General features: G+C 57.3%; 3 protein-coding genes across 4 annotated transcripts; 1 reads left to right on the forward strand and 2 right to left on the reverse strand.

Moving 5' to 3' along the window:
* Window positions 1-3: 3 nt before the first annotated feature.
* Window positions 4-5,477, reverse strand: ZBTB48 (zinc finger and BTB domain containing 48). The gene is made up of 10 exons (XM_030017267.2): window positions 4,977-5,477; window positions 4,631-4,863; window positions 3,741-3,852; window positions 3,320-3,412; window positions 2,877-2,963; window positions 2,319-2,473; window positions 1,618-1,754; window positions 1,031-1,195; window positions 811-899; window positions 4-713 (listed from the first exon to the last, which is right to left on the reverse strand). The coding sequence occupies exons 1-10, from the start codon at window positions 5,424-5,426 to the stop codon at window positions 417-419; spliced, it is 1,818 nt and encodes a 605-aa protein (XP_029873127.1). The 5' UTR covers window positions 5,427-5,477; the 3' UTR covers window positions 4-416.
* A 17-nt stretch (window positions 5,478-5,494) lies between these two features.
* On the reverse strand, window positions 5,495-10,451 carry TAS1R1 (taste 1 receptor member 1). The gene is made up of 6 exons (XM_041124427.1): window positions 10,207-10,451; window positions 9,814-10,120; window positions 8,697-9,473; window positions 8,078-8,290; window positions 7,395-7,676; window positions 5,495-6,686 (listed from the first exon to the last, which is right to left on the reverse strand). Exons 1-6 carry the CDS (start codon window positions 10,356-10,358, stop codon window positions 5,589-5,591), a joined length of 2,829 nt encoding a protein of 942 aa, XP_040980361.1. The 5' UTR covers window positions 10,359-10,451; the 3' UTR covers window positions 5,495-5,588.
* NOL9 (nucleolar protein 9) lies at window positions 6,470-17,268 on the forward strand. Of its 2 annotated transcripts, none has more exons than XM_041124316.1 (12): window positions 6,470-6,577; window positions 10,735-10,960; window positions 11,172-11,299; window positions 11,487-11,625; window positions 12,205-12,301; window positions 13,048-13,145; window positions 13,937-14,098; window positions 14,292-14,580; window positions 15,178-15,289; window positions 15,659-15,836; window positions 16,480-16,613; window positions 16,934-17,268. In XM_041124316.1, exons 2-12 carry the CDS (start codon window positions 10,936-10,938, stop codon window positions 17,060-17,062), a joined length of 1,491 nt encoding a protein of 496 aa, XP_040980250.1. In that variant the 5' UTR covers window positions 6,470-6,577; window positions 10,735-10,935; the 3' UTR covers window positions 17,063-17,268. The 2 variants fall into 2 exon arrangements, with proteins under 2 accessions (XP_040980250.1, XP_029873125.1); XM_030017265.2 differs by lacking the exon at window positions 6,470-6,577 and adding an exon at window positions 10,435-10,651.
* Window positions 17,269-17,927: the final 659 nt, after the last annotated feature.

Genomic DNA, 17,927 nt, shown 5'->3' on the forward strand with positions numbered 1-17,927 from the left:
CTCTCTTGGGGAAGGTAAGCTTTAATCACGAGTTTTCAGACTCAAAAGGCAGAACTGCCTGTGCAAGGCAAGAGCACTGGAGGAAAGGGGAGTCGAGCACCAGCTGTCCCTCCAGCCGCAAATGAGAGCTCATTAAAAAGCAATTCACAGTATTACACACACGGAGTCAGCAGTCACATCCTGCCTCATACAGCACACGTACATTTATTTAAGTAGCCATTCTGAGTAGCTTCACATTTGTTTCTTCATTTGTGACCCGATTATAACTTCATTTCCCTGCAACCTGGGATGGGAGCTTTGTGGGGAGGAGGGGAAGGGGCAGCTGCACAACTCGGAAAGAACAAGCGCAGCAGAGAGCGGCTCCAGCCTAACGCTTTATTGTGTTTTGGTAGGAAGGACACGCGCAGGCGGTCGCGCTATGTTTCACAGTCTTCAGGAATCGTCGTCGTTATAATTAGCGATTGCTCGATCACATCCGCCGTAGAGAAGTTCTCGTTTGAGCAGAGTCTCTGCACAGGGAGCTCCTCGGGCAAGGCGCCGCGGGACAGGGACTCCACAATCACCTCGGCCGAGCCCACGTCCAGCTCCGGCGGCGGCTGCAGTGCAACAACCACGGCCTTCTCGTCCTCGATGATCAGGTTCCGCAGCTTCCGCTGCCGGGGGTTGTAGTTCTCCACCCGGTCATGAATCCCCATGTGGCGCCTCAAGTGAGCCTGCAAAAGGAAGACGCAGGATGAGGGGCCCGGTGGGGGCTGGCTCCCCTGGCACAGCACGCGCTGCCGGGGTTGCCAGAGCCAGGGAAGGCCTCACCTGCCGCGTGAACTTGTAGCCGCACTCGGTGCACTCGAACTTCCTCACGCCCTTGTGCCGGCGGACGTGGACGCGCAGCTGTTCAACAGCTGAGGAGGGAAGCAAGAGCTCGTTGGCGGCAGCACCGCACCGTAGATGCTCGTGGTGATGCAAAGGCACACCACAGAAAGGAGGGCAGTTTCTAAAGAGCTGTGTGAAAGCTCGACGCCCTGGCCGTTACCTTTGAACGTTTTTCCACAGATCTGGCAGAAGTGGGGCCTCCCCTCCTGGTGCCGGCTGGCAATGTGCCTCAGCAGGGGCCCCTTCTCTGTGAAGCGCTGGTCGCAGAACTCACAGCTGAAGGGACGCTCCCCGGTGTGGGTCCGGTTGTGCTTGTCCAGGCTCGCTGCCGTTGGCAGGGGGGAGAGAGGGGGAGAGCCGCCGGTCAGCGGCGTGGCACGTGCCCCTGTCGCGGGGCTCAGGTACGAGCCATGCCGCAGCGAAGACCGCACGCGCGCGGTGCGGTCGGTCTGTGCTAGGCTGGTTAGGAAGGCTTAGAAGCAGTAAAATCAGCAGCCTTCTGGTCCAGGCGAACTGTTACTGGGGTAAACTCATCAATTTCTTCCTCTTTTGTGCCACGAGGGTAATGGAGATAATGGGAACCTGCCTTCCTCAGCGTTAGTGTGCGCTCCCAAGAGCGTGGCTTTGCTCCCCGGAGGAAGCGGGCAGAAGAAGGCGGGTTTTGCAGCACGGCTGCTTTCTGGAGGTCCCAGATGCCGGAGCACGGTGCTCAGCACCAGCAGCCCCAGCCACGCGCCCAAGGGGTACCTTGTGTCCTGAAGGTCTTGCCGCAGAGGTGGCACTGGAAGGGCTTCTCGCCGGTGTGCGTGCGCAGGTGCATGTTGAGGTTGGCTTTCTGCGTGAAGGCGTGGTGGCAGAACTCGCAAACGTAGGGCCGCTCATTTCTGTGGGCAGAGGCAATGTTACCTTTATCTCTGCCTTTGCCAGCTTCAGCCCCACAGGTTAGCTGCTGCTCCTCGCCCAAAGTTCTTGGAATTAAACTCCTACTTCAACCCGTCTCAAACTAAAGTATTTTGGAGGCCCACAAATGCTATTCTGCAGCCATGGGCTCCCAAGCTGCAGCCTCCTGCCCCTTGGGCATTATAACCAGCCCAGAAAACAGAACACTAAGGACGAGCATGAAGAGCAGCTGCTGGCACATGCTGGCCACTTCAAGAACACAAATGAGCTGGGCTGACGAGCTTCAGTCATCGCCTGTATTACTATGACCACACGCTCAGGGTAAGTGCCAACGGTCTGCACTTCCTTTGGAAGAGAGGAAAGCAAAACACCGGTTGGCCCCTCACCAGATTTCTGGCAGAAGCTTTGGCCCGGCACCTTGGGGAAGGGGGTGCTTGCCGCCTTCCAGCCAGCCCCTCTCCCCAGCACCACCCAGCCGGGCCCTCGGGGGAGGAAGCACAACCAGGAGAGCCAGGGTGACGCAGGAGAGGACACAGGTCACATCATACCTGTGCTTGGCCTTGATGTGCATCTGCAGGCCGTTGCGACTCGAGGCCCGGTGCCCGCACTCCTCGCAGACAAACAGCTTCTCTCCCCGGTGCTTGAAGGCCTCGTGCAGGCGCAGCTCTGTCCGAGACAGAAAGCACTTGGAGCAGGTTGAGCACTGCAAGGCCACAGGAGAGCGCAGGGTTAGGCAGCTCGCCCAGGCGTGGTGCGCAGCGTACGCCCGTGACAGACCCACTCGCTGCCCAAGACCCCTCCCTCTGCCTGCCGCTGCTGCTTTGGGGCCCTGCCTGCGGCCGGCTGTGGCAGCACCCCCAGCTCCAAAATGCCTAACAAGACGAGACAGCCTGACAAAGGCAAAATGCTGGTCAGTACTTGGGTCTGTCAGCCAAAAAAATGACAAGGGCTGCTCCTGTTCCCAAAAAACTATTTCCAGCAGCTCTGTAACTCCCTGCCTCGCTAAAAAGAGCCAGACAGGATGACAGGCGCCATTCCTTAGGCCAGGCCTGAGCGCAGGCTAATTCCCTCCCAAAAGCCCAGCGCCGCCCGCCCGCTCCCCTTACCGCATGGGGCTTTGGCGCGCCATGCAGCTTTATCATGTGGCTCTGCAGGTCCTTCTTCTGCATGAACTGCTGGGCGCAGGAGGAGCACTGAAAGACAGGAGAGGAGGATCAGCTTCCAGCAAGCGCCAAACAGCAATTTTGGTGCAAGGAGAGGCCCGGCGGCACGCTGGCGCAACGGGCAGGGGAGCGCCGTTCTGACATAGAACGCGAATCCCTGGTAAGGCCGCAGAAAGCGCCTGGCTTTGGTCTCTCCCTGGAGCACATTCCGGCTCAGAGATGGGGAACGACCCTCAGCAGGCTGCCGTGGACGGAGAAAGGGAGCCGGTGCGCTCTGTTCCTCTGCCAGGCTGGGCCAGGCTGCCCCAAAACAGGACGCTCACCCCCCCTTCCTTCGCACCAGCGTGCAGCCACTCGTAGGGACATCAGAGACAGGCACTGCTCACCTTGTACGGCATCTCCCCTGTGTGCGACACCATGTGCAGCCGCAGCTCCATTCGCCTCTTGAACACCTCCTGGCAGACCGAACACGTGAAAACCTGCAAGAGAGGGGGGAAGCGTTGGCTTCTGCCGAACCGAGAGTCCGACGCAAAGCCCGCAGCTCAGACCGGCACTTGGCACTCGGGCACTGGGACCTTGTTATGACATTTAACCCGCACCGGCAGCAACCTGGATCTTTTACGGTACAGAGTATCATCACGCGCTTGAAAAAAACAGACAAAATCAGAGTTGTCTGGTAAATCGGACAAAAGCTGCTGCCGTCCTCACTGGCAGTGGACATGGGGGGTGCTATGGCTGGAGAAAGGCTCTAATTCGCACTCCTGCAAAACGGCAACTGCTTTCCAGACCGCAGCTTCCCGGGCGTACCTGCTCAGATCGGTTCATGCAATTTCTGGCTTCGTGTTGCAGGAGATTCTCTTTTCTGAAATAACATTTGCCACATTTGGAACATTCAAATGGCTTTTCTCCAGTGTGTTTCCTAGGGGGAAGACAAAAGGAGAGCGTCTGTCACTGCCAGTCCCGCAGCAGAGATGCAGGAGCGGGCCCAGCAAGGACACTGGGAAGAGAGAGGGAAGGACCAGGCAGCTTCTACACACCCCCCCAGCACCAATATTCACAGTCGCCCAAAAGCCGCCTTTTATGACAGCTTTGCGGATCCCGTCAAGCTGTTGGCGCCCACTGTGCTCCACGAAACCTCAGTTTCGCAGGGCTAAGGTTCGTCCCTCGCAGGCGAGCGCAGCTGGAGCTCGCGCCCTCTCTGCAGGCACCCGCTTTGCTCCTGGTTATCAAACCCCAGGCTCCTCGTGGCGCCTGGCCATGCCGGTGCACTCCCCACAAACCAGTCAAATTGCCCCACAGCCCATGCCCATTCTGAAAGCCCAGCAGGACCATTTGCCATCGCCCACCTGCAGCCGGCGTGTCCCCTGGAAGAGCCCCTCAACGCCACCTTTTCGAGGCAGGCTGGCACTGACCCCAAGGAGCGGAAGCCCGGGACAGCCTTGTGGCTCTCAGAATGGTTTCGGAGCTGTACAACTCCCCCACCGCTGCCCCGGCTCAAAGCGACCCCAGCCCGGGGGACAGAGGGGACCTCCTTTTCCGTCCCGGGGGACACTGAGGCGTTGAGACGAGCCAGCCGCAAGCGGGGCCGATCGCCCACCACCCCCCACCCCGTGGAAGAGCGGGCGGGAAGGGGCAGAGCCTCGTGGCGCAGGTGCCTACGCGCGAACGCAAGGGGAAGGAAAAGTCGGAGCGTTTACCTGTTGTGCACTTTAAGGCAATATTTGCTGAGGAAGGTTTTATGACATGTGGGGCACTCGACCGGCACCGCTGTACCTTTTCTGCTCCCCGGCGTCCCTGCGCCGCCGGGCACCTTCCCCGGGGGGGGGTTCTTTTTGCTCCGCAGGGCCTTTTTTTCGGTCAGGGACTCGGCGTCGCTGTCCCCCCGCCCGCCGTCGCCCGCCGCCGCCTCCTCCGGGGCCGGGGGGGTGGCCTGCGAGGGAAGAGGCGGCCGTCACCGCGCCTCCCCCGCCGGGCCGCCGACCCCCTGCCCTTCTCCCCGCCCCCCGCCCCGTTCCGTTCCCCACTCCCGGTTCCCGCACGCACCGCCTGGCCTCCGGGCTGCGGGGGAGCCGCGGCCGCGATGTCCGCTTCCCCCGGACGGGTCGGGGTCGGGGCGGCGGAGGCGGCGGTGCGGCGGGGCCGCTGCCGGGGCCCGGCGGGGCGGAAGGCCCGGCAGAGCGCCACGGCGTCGGGCACGCCGAGCTGCTCGGCGGCGGCCAGCAGGCGGGCGCGGTTGTGGGCGGTGAGGGCCAGGCGGCCGGTGTAGAAGAAGTCGAGGAGGAGCTGGAAAGTGTCGGCCAGGCCCTCGGGCAGCGCCACCGGACCGCCGGGCCCGCGGGCGCGGAAGAAGCGGGAGCAGCTGGCCAGCACCGGCCAGTGGGCGCGGAACTCCCGCCCGCCCACGCCCAGCGTCGCGTCGCAGAACTGCCCCGCCGCGCGCTGCCGGTTCAGCTCCCGCAGGACGCGGACGCTGTGCGCCGCCGCCGCCGCCATGGCCGCACCGCTACCGGGCCCCGCGCCCCGCCGCCATCTTGGCAGCGCGCCGGATGTGGCGTCAGGGCGCGACGGATGTGACGCGAGTGGCGCCTCAGGGGCCCGGCGGCGGCGGTGGTGGCGGCTCGGCCCCGTCCCGGTCGTCCCGGTCCACCCGCCGCCTCAGGCCTCGGCCAGGCGCCGCGTGTAGCTCTGGATCGCCATCTGGAAGTGCTCGGGCGTGTTGAGACGCGGCCGCAGCAGGATGACGAAGGCCTTCGGGAGAAAATAGCCGCCCAGCAGGGCGCCGAGGGTGCAGAGGGCGCCGAGAACCTGGACCGCCACCGCCCCCCGGCCGCGGAAAGCGCCCTGCGTGCAGAGGACGGCGGCGGCGCAGGCGAGGTGCAGGAACAGGCTGCAGGTGAGGCACTTGGCCTCGTTGTAGCTGGCGGGCAGGTCCTTGCCCGCGTAGCTGAGGACGAAGCAGCAGACGCTGAGCAGCACGGTGTAGGCGACGACGGCCGCCCTGCTCGCCCCCGCGCTGGAGGTGCACTCCAGCACCACCCGCTCGGCCGCCACGCCATAATCCCGGTGCGGCACCGAGGGGCTGGTGGCCTCCGCGGCCAGGCACAGCACCACCTGGGCCGCCGTGCCGGCGGCAACGAAGAGCACTGGCCCCCTGCGCCGCAGCCAGGCCTCGTAGAGGGCTGGCCAGCGCGCGTTCAGCTTGAAGATGCAGACGATCTGGAAGGAGCGTGTCGCCACGCACAAGAGGAAGACGGTGAAGCTGATGGCGAAGAGGGGGAGCTGCAGCAGGCACGCCTGCCGGGTGGGCTCCCCGAAGTAGCAGAAGAGGCTGCTGCAGGCGCAGGCCAGAGAGCCCAGCATGAGGAAGCACATCTTCCCACCAGCAGACTTGACCACTGGCGTGGAGGCATTCAGGGCAAAGAGGACAGCCAGCCCTGCCATGAGCAGCATGAGGAGGATGGTGGGGATCAGCAGTGCCCAGGAGATGGGCTCGGACCAGGACAGAAACTCGGCGGTGCGGTTGAAGCAAGCTTCGCTCCTCGCCGGGGCCCACTCCTCTACCCTGCAGGACTGGCAGCTGTAGAGGTCTGCAGAGGACAGGAGCCCGGGCGGTGACAGAGGCACCTCGCACACCACGGACCCCGGTAAGATGTCTGCCACGGCAGAGCACCCTGCCCTTGCAGCCCCCCAGGCTCTCTGCAAGAGCTGCCCACTCCTCGCGTCCTGCTCCTTCCCCTTGGGCGCTTCCAAGCCTTAAGGAGCAGAGGGTCTCTTTCCCCAAAAGTCCCCCCAGTGGACTTCCCAAAAGTCCATTGCTTGGGTTGAGAGGCGCGAGGCCCGCAGGAGCTCGGCTGGGTGAGCCGAGGCTCAGGGGCGTGTGGGCCGCAGGTGGGAAGGGGCTTGTGCGTCCAGCAGTAGCCTATGAAAGCCAGGACGGGTCTGCAGCAGCCCCCCTTCCGCAGGCTGGGGTATGGGACAGCAATGCTGACCAGCCATGTTTGGGGGCTCCCGCTCTTCCCCGGAGCTGGCCGTTTCCACCCGCCTCAGCTCAAGTGCAGGCCGAGGCTGCCGAGTGACCAGCTGCCAGCAAGGGGTTTGTTGCTGTGGCCGGTGACCCATAGACAGGAGATTCCTGCTGTCTGTCCCAGGCGGGGGACATTTCCATATGCCAACTGCTGGTGACCACGTGGTGCAGAAGCCCCAGGTGGCACCTGGGGCACAAAGGCAACCACCGGGTCAAATTTCCCTCCCAGAGGATGTGGTGCAGGAAACGGCTGTCAGGCCGGACGCCCCTTGGCCCCTGGCTGCGGGAGAAGGTGCTCTGCCAGCACCATCTCTGCTGGCTGTTTGACTGCTTGGTCCCACCTGTGGGCAGCGCTCCCCGGAAAGCACCGGGCATGGGCTTTGCATACCCACAGGTAGGCAAACGGGAGTCAGACCGACTGCATTCAGGTCAGCTCAGAGGTTTTTACTGACCACAGGGAGGAAGAGAGAGCAGGAGGGAAGAGGCTGGGGGAATAGCGAGACGGAAGCAAGAAGCTGACGTGAGGGGGAGGCAGGGTGCGGGCAGGGGGTCCAAGCGGGAAGGAAGGGGAGGGAGCAGCCCCCCAGGACATACTGACCTGATCTGTTCAGGAAGGTTCCTGATGGACAGGCCACACAGCTGAAGCAGCATCGGTGGCGGCTCTGCTGCAGCCGCTTCTCCCCTGGTTGACAGGCCTCAGAGCACACCGAGGTGGGAGCCTGTCGGGAGCGTGGCGAGAGTCAGGCAGGCGAGCGGGGTGGGCAGCAGAACCCCTCGCTGAGTGCCAGGCCTGGGCCTGGCAGCATTCAGGCAGCTTGCTGCCCACTTTCAGGACAGACACTGGGCAGCAGCCAAGAGCTCGCCATGTTGTGTTCCTTACGGAGGTAGTGGGAAAATGAGAGCATTTAAAGGTAAAAGCAGGAACCTTTTTGGTTTGTGTGCCCTGCTTGTTTTTTGGAAGGATGAAAGCTGATACTCAGAGCGTGGATCACTCCCCCATACCGCCTCCGTCTGCCCTCATTTTTATCCAATTTTGGGGAAATACCCCAGAACTGGCAGTGTTGGGTATATAGCTAGCTCAGCAGTAAGCAATAAATAAGATCTGGATGCAGAACAGTACCTGGCGATCTTTTGTGTGCCACGGGATTTTGCCCTGGTCAATGCTCAGCCTGTCGGGGTTCACACGGAAAGTTCCTATCACGTTGAAAGCCCAGCTCGGGCTGCTCCAGTCCCACATGACGATATCGTAGCCTTTACAAATGTCCCCATTAGTGTCAAAAGAGATGCGGCTTTTGTACAGGGTGAAGTTTACTTGCTTGATTTTTTGTAAGAGCTGTAAAACAGGAGAGTAAGAGAAGAGTCCTTCCCGATGATGAGCCTCCCGCTGAGGACTGCCTTGTCTCGGGAGAGAGATGTGCTAGAGGGCCCCTCCTCTGCTCTGGCTCCTCTTTCCAACCCCCCAACAGCTAGCTTATGCCCTGCTGCAGAAAGTCCCTTCCAGGTTTCTGCGAGGGGCTGGCAGTAGAGGAACAGAAGTAATCTAGGGCAGGGGTCTGGGTCTAGGTCCAGGCTGCTTTGACTGTGACTGGTGGCTGAAGCCCATGAGGCTCTTCAGCTGGGACACGAGCCTTTCAGAGGGACAGAAAACCCTTGGGCGCAAGGGGAAGATCCTTCCCTGTGAGGAAGGATCCTCATGGATCCTCTTCCACAAGGAAGATCCTTCCTCCTGTTGCTCTTACCTGCCAGGGGTAGACTTTGCCTTTGCTGCACACCCCTGAGGCACAGCCCAGCAGGTCGTGGAGGCCATGGGCCACGGCGTACACGGCTGAGTACACGTTGAAGGAGGCTTGAGCATCATACACGTTGGGGGCAGTGGCGAGCAAGTGGCAGCCGGTGCAGCGCTGGGTGCAATACAGCTGGGCACTCCCTCCGGCTCCCCCGCCTGCCTCCGGGCTGCCGGCACGCTCAGCTGCAGTGCTTTCCTCTGCCATCTTCCAAGATTCAAAGCGTTCCAGCATCGGGGACTCCGTGTTCTCAACCGACATCCCAATCACTGAGCCGATAGTCTGGATGCCAGGCACCTGCCAGATTGTTTGGGCTAACGACCAGTCTTCAGAGCCTACCCACACCATGCCCGTGACATTCCTCTGGACCACCACTTCAAAGAAAGGGCGGGCGCTTTGTCTGTTGGAGAAGACAACGGTGACGTTGACCCTGGTGTCCATGAGAATTCTGACCAGGTTGTGGAGCTCCAGGCTGCTGGCATCCTTGTTGACGGGGATGATGCCTTGGTAGGCAACGCACACGTCACTTGTGGTCAACAGCTTGTGGAGGGCGTTCAAGCCGTCCCTGCCATAGGCGTTGTCGCTGCCCAGCAGCGCGACCCAAGTCCACCCAAACTGCTGCAGCAGCAGGAAGATGGCCTTCACTTGCTGCCTGTCGCTGGGAATGGTGCGCAGGAACGAGGGGTAGAACCGCTTCAGGCTCAGCGTCGCCAAGGAGGCTTCGTAGCTAATCTGCAAAGGGAGCCAGGAGAAAGGGGGTTGCGCTCCCCCAGGCAGCAGCACCCTAAGAGCTAACGGCACAGGCAGCCTGTCTCCTGAAGAGACTTGGGGCTGAGCAGGCAGCGGAGCTGGAGCCGAATGTGCTGCCGCAAGAGAAACCTCTGAAGGACGGCGAGCCAGCTGCGATGCCTGCCTGCCAGCTGCCAGCGCCTGGGAAGAGACCCGGGCCAATGCGCGCACGAGGGGGCTGCATTTCCAGCTCAGCCTGGGTCCTCAGCTCCAAGCCCACCCTCCCTCAAATCACTGCTCCTCGGGGTCCCTTTTCTTCATCTGCTACGGTAGCCACGCTTACCTCCGGTACGAGGAAGATGCCAAGGATGGCCGCTGTGGTGACAGCCAGGCGGGTGCTGTCGGGCCCAATGATGGCCACCGCCTCGGGCTCGTAGCGGTGGAAGGTGGGGAGCACCTCGACCTCCCGCCCGCCTTTCCGGGCGAGGGCGCGCAGCGTGGCGTGGAGGCTGGCGGGCTCCGAGCAGGTGTCGTGGATGTCGTAGCCCAAGGTGACGTTGGGGAGGAGGGTGCTGGAGTTGTTTATCTCCTCCACGGCGAAGCGCATAGCCTGGGACAGGCAGTAGCCGTGGCTCTTGAAGGCGGCGGTGCTGCGCGAACGCAAGAGTGGTTTTCAGGGAGGAAAAAACCGCATTTTGGGGGGGGGGGGGGGACCGGGGGGGCGAGGGGGACTCACTTGTCGCAGCTGTCCACCAGCGGCCGGGCGGCGGCCCGCGGCGCCGAGTTGTGCATCTGGAAGAGGCCGGCCAGGCGGTAGTCGCCGCGGCTGGTGGAGGAGGAGGCGGCGGCGGCGGCCGCGCAGAGGTAGAGCAGGGCGGGCAGCGGCATGGCGGGGCGGCGCCGGGCGGCGGGCGGCGCCTCTTAACGGGGCGGGCGGCGCTCGGCCCGAGGGGCGGCCCCGGAGGAGGCGGAGGGAGGCTGAGGCGGTCATGCCAGCGCGGCGCGGCCCGCCGACCCGCCGCCCCCGCCGGGCCTCGACCCGCGGGGGCCGGGCGGAGGCGGCCTGGAGGGAGTTCGCCGCCTCCTTCGCCCGCGCCGGCATGGTGCCGCCGGCCGAGGCGGGCCTGGCGGCCGTGGAGGCGGCGGAGGGTGCCGCCGTCCTTCTCCTGGCGCCGCGGCAGGTGAGCGGCGACCGGCCCGGCCGCTCCCGCCCGCCCTCCCTCCTCGCCGCCGCTGCCGCCTCACCGCCCTCTCCCCCCCGCAGGCGCTGACCTTCACCGGCAAATGCCGCCTGCGCTGCCTCTACGGCGCCGTCCGCCTCCTGGGCTTCGCCGTCGCCTCGCACCAGCCGGGGCTGCCGGTCTTCTCGCCGGCCACCCACTGCGCGCTTACCCTGGAGGCGCTGCCCGCCGACCGCCCGCCCGCCGCCGACCTCCGACAGCTCCGCGCCGCCGCCCGCGCCGCTATGCGGGCGCACAGTGTCCGCCGCCGTGAGTGCCAGCCTGGTGCGGGGTGGACGGACGGACGGACGGTTGCTGGGCCGCCATTTTGTGTGCGGTGCGGGGTGGCCGCCATTTTGCGTGGGGTGCGGGGAGGCGGCCATTTTGTGTGCGGCGCGGTGCGGGGCGTCCGCCATTTTGCGCGCGGCGCCGCCACCGCTCTTTAGCGCGGTCTGAGGATGGCGGTCTTCCCCTGTTGCAGAGGCGCGGGTGAAGGTGATGGCCAGGTTCTCGCCGGAGTGCGCCGTGGTGCTGCTGGAGCACCTGGACACGCCAGTGACGCGGTTCCTGCTGAGCCACCCGCCGCTGTCACAGCTCTTCGAGCCCCAGGTGAGACCCAGAGGGCGTCAAGATGCCCGCTCCGCCCTGGCTGGCGGCGCGGATGTCACACCTTCCCCAAAACAGGCCTCGTGCGGAGCGAGAGGCGGCTGCCCTGCTTTGGGTGCCTGTCAGCGTCTAGCAGCGCAGCTACAAGGCCTTACGCACGCCTCTCTAAGTGTTTTTCCCTCTTCCCTAGAAAAAGGAAGAATCCAGCTTCACGCCAGAAGATGCAGTTCTGGCATCTGTTGGCATCGTGAAGTGTAGCCCTGACCATGGGCTGCTGGTGTCAGAGAGCATGTTGCTGGCTCTGGAGGAGCTGATCCAAGCGTGCTGTGGTGAGTGGTGTGCACTTGGTGAGGTTGGGGGGTTTAGTAGCCTGAAGAAAGGAAATTCACAAGGCTTTTTGTGGGTTCAGGTTAGGGAGGGTGTGCCCTGTGACAGGCACTGATGGAGGGTCATGTTTTTCTCCTGAATAGTGGGAGTCTTGAGCTCGTGCATCACCTCGAGTGGGTTTGTGCCTCTCCTGCCAGACGGGCAGCTTGCTGCTGTAAAGGCACTTCCCAGTCTGATGTCAAAACTCTCGTTGTGCTCTCTTTTGTAGCAGGTAGAAAAAAAAAGTCCCCTTACTTACCCAGCAACATCTAAAATATCATGACCAACTGGAGTTCATACATGCTGGGTTCTAGTGCTAAGGGCTTGCTTCTCGCTTCAGCAGCTTTTTCCCTTTACACTGGTACACTTAACATGCTTCTCTTGAACGTATTTTTTTTCCATTTAATTCAAATGCATCCTAGTCAGACCGCAAAGTCTCTAGGATTTTTCGGGGTTTTGTTTTTTTAACAAATTTATGTAAACAGGGCACATCAGAGTAACTGACAGCATTGGTCAGTTTCAGACTATGTTTATTTTTCCAGCGGAAGATGAAGGTGTCCCGGTCGTTCTAGTGTGTGGCCCAAAAAACACTGGGAAATCAACATTTAACAGATACCTGATTAATCTGTTACTGAATCGGTGAGTCTTTTCATGTTCTACAAGTTTTTAGGAGAAGGAAAAAACTGCCTGCCAGGATTCTCAGAAAAGCTGTTAACTGGAAGGTAGATATCTTTTAAAAGCAAACAAACAAAAATGCAGAAAAATAGGCATTCTTGTCTTGGGTTCCTTTCAGAAAATTTGACTACATTCTGTTTGAATGAAAAGTTGAAACATTTCTGTTGAAATACTACTAAATTGTTGTATTGGAGTGTGTGAACTAATTTGGAACCGAGTAGTTAGGGTTCGGTAAGGAACCGGTAGTTATAACGCTTAGAAAGACACAGTAAGTTATAATCTGTTAGCGTCTTTGAAGATTCTTGGCAGAGCAAGATGGAGAAGCTTATTCTCCTGACCATTGGGTGCTTAAAATAAAGATAATAAAACTTATAAATTTCAAATGGCTGGTCTTAGGGTGCCCAGTTAACATCGGAGAGGCAGTACACTTGATTAGTACCACCTCCGATTATTGTTCCAGCTGCTTCCCTTAAAGCTGGATGGGTATGGAGCTATTGTAATATGATATTGCGCTGTAGGGGAGCCTTTTACATTCTCGCTTAATAACCTCTCAAATGAGGGAAGGAGAGAGATGAGTTGTGGTTTGATTGTATTCAAGAATTTAATTTTGACAACCTGGAACAAAATCAGATTGTGCTTCTGATGTGTTCCAGGTCGTGTCCTGTTTCTTTTTTAAGTGGACGCTAATATACAGGCTTCTTCCACTGCAGCCTTCCCTCGGTTGAATATATGGAATGTGACATCGGTCAAACCGAGTTTACACCGCCTGGATGCGTGTCTTTAAGTAATGTAACAGAGCCAATTCTTGGTATGTGTTTTGCCATTTTCTGCAGTTGCCACAAACCCGTTTCATTTCCAGAAGGTGCTTTCTGAGTAGAGGCTGTACTTTAGGGGAAGCTGCCACGTCTGTCCGAGGTGCATAGAGAAACTAAAACAAAGGCTGTTAAAGTTTTCTTGCGGGGGGCATGTAAACTCCATGAGAAAATCTCGCAAAGTAACATGGAGCTATTCTCCCCGCTCGTTTTTTCTGTCTTAGAGACAATAGTTTTTTATAAGGTGGTGGAACAGGCTGTGGCATGTCAGGGTGGATTTTAAGCCTTTCAGATTTGAAAGGTCTCTTTGGGAAAATCTTCCCCAGTTTTTCGTATCCATAGGTAAAGCTAGCTTGAGTTTTAGGGGGAAGTTTTTGGTTGGGGCCTGTCATTATCACCATAGAAAAACTAGAGCCAGAGAAATTGCTGGTATTTGTGGTCTTGGGGATTTAGGTCACTGTCTAAAAAGGATATGGCCAGACTGGTTTACTTTCTGGATAGTCTGTCAGAGAAGGCGGTTGTTTTAAAATTCGCAAGTATGTAACCAGTGACTTCAAACAAACAAACAAGAAAAAACCCAAACAAACAAAATTCCTAGCATGGAGTCTTGCAAGTGACAGTAAGTGACACTTCTCCATAGGTGCAAGCTGCACAAGAAGGACTGTTAGCATGTGAAAAGAGGACAGATTATTTTGGAAGGGATTGCACATAGGTGCTACGGGGATGGGAGTTTCCTGATTTGACTTACTGAAACTACTAGAGGTTTGTTTACTGCTTGCTTTTTCAGGTCCACCGTTCACTCATCAACAAACGCCACGTAAGATGGTGTATTACGGACAGACTAGTTGTGAGCAGGACACGGAAAGATACCTTGATGTTGTGAAGTATGTGTTCAGCTCCTACAAGAAGGAAGTGCCTTTAGTCATCAACACTATGGGCTGGGTGAAAGGTAAACAGGATAAATCTGTTCTTAAGGGGTGGTGCAGAAGGGAGGTAATAATCGTAGCGGTACACCACGCTTTCTAGACAGTCCAGAACCTGAAAGTAAGGCTTACCCGCCTTGAGCTAGTACTGGTCTTCCATAACAGTGTTCCGACCTGTTTATGTAGCGGCAGCAATCATGTTTTCTCTGCTCCCTAAAGGTGAGGGTTTGCTGCTTCTGATTGATATCGTTCGGCTGTTGACACCCAGTCACATTGTTCAGATGGATGTGTATGACTGGAAAGCCATGGCTCCGCTCACCCCAGAGTACGTTCATCTCACTCCTGGCCTGTACACCAAAGGCAAACAGCAAGCCAAATGCAAGCAGATGGGTATGAGTGGAGTGGGAAGCTGGAAGTCCTCTGAAGGGGAGGGAGATGCATCGGCTCCTGAGTATAAGTTGCTGTACGTCCATCCAGAATTCCCTCGAGCAGGGGTTGCAGGTGAAGCGTAAGTAGAGTTCCGTTAAAGAGGTCAGAGCTGGTTAGTTTACTTATTAGGGAGTTATGTTTGAGGGGTGTTTGGGTTTTCTGGGTACTTGGGTTGGGAGGAGGGGAGGGTGTTTGGGTGGAGGTTTGTGTAGGTTTAGTTTTTTAGGCGGGGGGGACGGTTGTTCCTCCCTACTCTACTTCCAATGACTACTGTCAGTTACTTAATTTTACACTGGGCATGACTTCCACTTGGAATTGTGGAACATTATGTCTCTTTTTTCTAGTTGGGAGATGCCTTACCAATTTCTTACAGACGTAGATGATGGATCACCTTATTTCTTAATTTCTCTGATACTTTGAGCAGCTCTGATGCTGATGGTGAAAGTTAATTAATGCCTTTTTAAAGTTGAAATAATGCCCTAAATCCTGCGATCCCTTAGCGGTAATAAAAACATAGCTCTAAATGTTCTTCGGCGGTAGATGTTTCAAAAACTAAATTTGCAGGAAACAGCAGCTAATACTGTATGGTATACTCGGGACTGTCTGGGGTATCTGGTTTGGGTCGCTGTGTGAGGGTGCGCTGCCTTTCCTTGACTTGTTGCGGTTATTTTTCCAGGCGAGTACATAGCGGCATCTTGCGTGACATGTCTATACTGGGTTACCTGGGTCAGCTGCAGTCCCCAGACATAGGGGCGGTGCTTCCGCTGCACAGTCTTGTGCCATATCAGGTAAATGAGCGTTTTTGAAAGGCTTGGAGATGGTGCGGAGGGCCTGGCTTATAGTAATTGACAGTTCTGCTTGTACTGCACGTGTTTTTTGGAAGAGGGAAAAACGCTCTGTAATCCGCAAAAAGACAGCAGCTTTTTCCAGTGTATCTAGAAGTGAGGTTTTTGTTGTGATGTCAGTGTGGCACGTGTTTTCTGCGTGTTTAGGTGTTAGTGTTGAAAATGTTGTGTTTGCCGCTGAGATAATGCCTGTCTGTAGGCGTGTGTTGGGAGCTTTCAGAGCATTACCTTGTCTCTGAACTCAAAACTACGTTGACATTGAGCTAATGAACAGTTTTTTCTTCCTTTTTTTTTTTTTTTTAACCCCTTCAGGTACCTTTCAATGCTGTTGCACTCAGGGTTATTCACACCGATGTTGCTCCTACCAACATCATGTATGCAGTGAACGCCAGCTGGGTTGGGCTCTGCAGGATACCGGATGAAATCAGATGCCAGACCGATGGGCCAGTCTTGCTGACACAGACACCGGTCTGTGATTGCCTTGGCTTCGGTGAGCGAGCCTGGGAAACCTTGAGCTGTGTTCTCACCTGTCGTATTCTGACAGATAGGTTGCAGAGTGACAGAATTGCCTACTCTTTCAAAAACAACTGAAAAAGCGGGATGAGATAAGAGAATAATCATGGGTTCTCTTCTATTGCAAGCTGCACTTCAAGTCCTTTGGTTTTCATTAACTTGCAGTAACAGCTATGGGGAATGTCGCTGAGCAGAGCCTTTTGTCACTTGCTTCTCTCGCTCTTTAATAACTTGACAATTTACTTCCTTTCTGGATTCACATTCTCAAAAGCAGATTCCATGTGGCTTATGCAAAATACCTTTAGTTGTGCGTTTCCTTCTACGACTCGATTTAATATTATGGTTCTGACTTGGAGGATGATACTGAGCTACTTGGGTTCCTCTAGGAAGGTACCAATGAACAAGGATATGCTGTTTGGGAAGTTGGCTGTTTGTTCATATGTACGCTGACATACTGGAGGAGTGGGATACAGCAATGCAGGTTTTTGTCATGATGTGTCTCAAATCCTTCTCTTGGTTCCAGAAGAGCTGTTTATTCAGAGAGCTTCAGCTGCGTCTGGTTATTCGCTCTGAAGTGATTGGACAGAGTTGTGACTGAACTTTGCCTGTATTTTTTTCAGGAATTGTCCGAGGGGTAGAAATGGAGAAGAAGCTTTACCATGTTCTGACGCCAGTGCCTCCAGAGAACCTGAGACTAGTGAATTGTTTGCTCCTTGGAAATATTGCTGTCCCAAACTGTATTCTTGTGGGCCAGGTAGGAGCTGCACAGGAAGAGGGTGGAAGCTGGCTGAGCTTAGGCTGGCTGGCGGGTTTTCCGTTTTCTTATTTCTGAGGCTTATGCGTGCCTGGAGATGTCTGGGCATTACCAGATGGTTATCTCTCTTGGAAACTGTCCTTAACCTGTAGAAACAAGGGAGAGGAGAACGTTCTTATCATGTTTCAGATACCAGCGCGGGATTTGTTCGGTGGTGGCTTGCTCCTTTCCACCAGTCAGTTCTGTCAGTCTGTAGAGGAAAGTGCTTCCCGTTCCATTGAAGATATGAGTTCTTAAAGTTGTTTCTGGGTTTGTTGCAGCAAGGAGTTGAGGGAGAGATCCCCTATGTCACATCCGATTATAACTACAGCATCTTGGGCTCTGGGAAGCTGAAAAAGAAGAAGCATTTCAAGAGGAGGGAGTACGCGTTCGAGTGTGATTACACCTGAAGCCTTGGGGACCTCGGACCACGGGATTTGTTTTGTACGGAGACTGGCAAGAGCCACGTGTGGTCACAGAAGCCCTGGGTGCTGCAGAGCTCTGAGAGACCCTGGGCATGTGTCTGGTGTAGATACTACAGTGTGTCTGGTTTTGATAATGTTTTATATTTTCAGTTTGTATTTTGGTGTTTTGTAATAAATATCTATTAAAAACATTGGTTTGGTTTGAATTTTTTCCTCAGCCTGCGTGGACTTGGACACGACTGATACCAGCCGGGGGTGGTTGCCATCGAAAGCGTTCTCGGCCTTGATTCGGCAGCAGTTCTCCGTTTGAAGCCTAGCCTTCGGTTAGCTCTGGGTTTCAGAGAGCAATCCGCGGTGGCGTGAGCATGACTTCCTCGTAGCCGTAACCCTGGGCTACTCGTGGTTTGGGGAAGAGCTCCTGCCGGTGGTTCTCTCCCTGGTGCTGCGGCTGACCCGCATCTGGGTGTTTCACTTGTCGAGGAGACTGGGGAGGAGGGAGCAAGTCGGAAAATCCTCTCTCTCTTCCCGGGTGACCGCAGATACAGCCGCTGGAGGGAGTCCCCCGCTCGGCTCTGCGCTGTCACACCTCGCTGCGGCGACGGCCCCATGCAGCCCTCTGCGGCTGGCGACGCTGCTGCTTTATTCCGCCTTGCGGCTGGCTCTGGCCACATACCCTGCTGCTACGGTTTAAGTTCAACGCCTTGAGCGCGGGTCTGGGAAGAGCTCTGGGTCTGGCTCAAATGTGGCGCCCAGCTCTGTCTGAATAGGTTTTGCTACGGCTAGAGGCTAAAATGGGACAAAAGTGGGGAGGAACTTGTAACCCACGATCTGTGCGGACCACTGGGGTGCT

Source organism: Aquila chrysaetos, chromosome 6 (assembly GCF_900496995.4).
Source record: "Aquila chrysaetos chrysaetos chromosome 6, bAquChr1.4, whole genome shotgun sequence".
Classification (NCBI taxonomy): Eukaryota; Metazoa; Chordata; class Aves; order Accipitriformes; family Accipitridae; genus Aquila; species Aquila chrysaetos.

Bases quoted from the DNA above. Each gene is read 5' to 3' on its own strand.
- ZBTB48 (XM_030017267.2), bottom strand. From the start codon at position 5,426: ATGGCGGCGGCGGCGGCGCACAGCGTCCGCGTCCTGCGGGAGCTGAAC. The intron at 3,853-4,630 runs GTAAACGCTCCG...TCTTCCCCCTAG, and splicing joins TGCCTTAAAGTGCACAACAG to GAAACACACTGGAGAAAAGC. The intron at 2,964-3,319 runs GTGAGCAGTGCC...CCTGTCTTTCAG, and splicing joins CAGGGGAGATGCCGTACAAG to TGCTCCTCCTGCGCCCAGCA.
- TAS1R1 (XM_041124427.1), bottom strand. From the start codon at position 10,358: ATGCCGCTGCCCGCCCTGCTCTACCTCTGCGCGGCCGCCGCCGCCGCC. The intron at 9,474-9,813 runs GTAAGCGTGGCT...CTCCCTTTGCAG, and splicing joins GCATCTTCCTCGTACCGGAG to ATTAGCTACGAAGCCTCCTT. The intron at 8,291-8,696 runs GTAAGAGCAACA...CCTGTTTTACAG, and splicing joins GCAAAGTCTACCCCTGGCAG to CTCTTACAAAAAATCAAGCA.
- NOL9 (XM_030017265.2), top strand. From the start codon at position 10,460: ATGCCAGCGCGGCGCGGCCCGCCGACCCGCCGCCCCCGCCGGGCCTCG. The intron at 11,300-11,486 runs GTGAGACCCAGA...CCTCTTCCCTAG, and splicing joins CACAGCTCTTCGAGCCCCAG to AAAAAGGAAGAATCCAGCTT. The intron at 15,837-16,479 runs GTGAGCGAGCCT...TATTTTTTTCAG, and splicing joins CTGTGATTGCCTTGGCTTCG to GAATTGTCCGAGGGGTAGAA.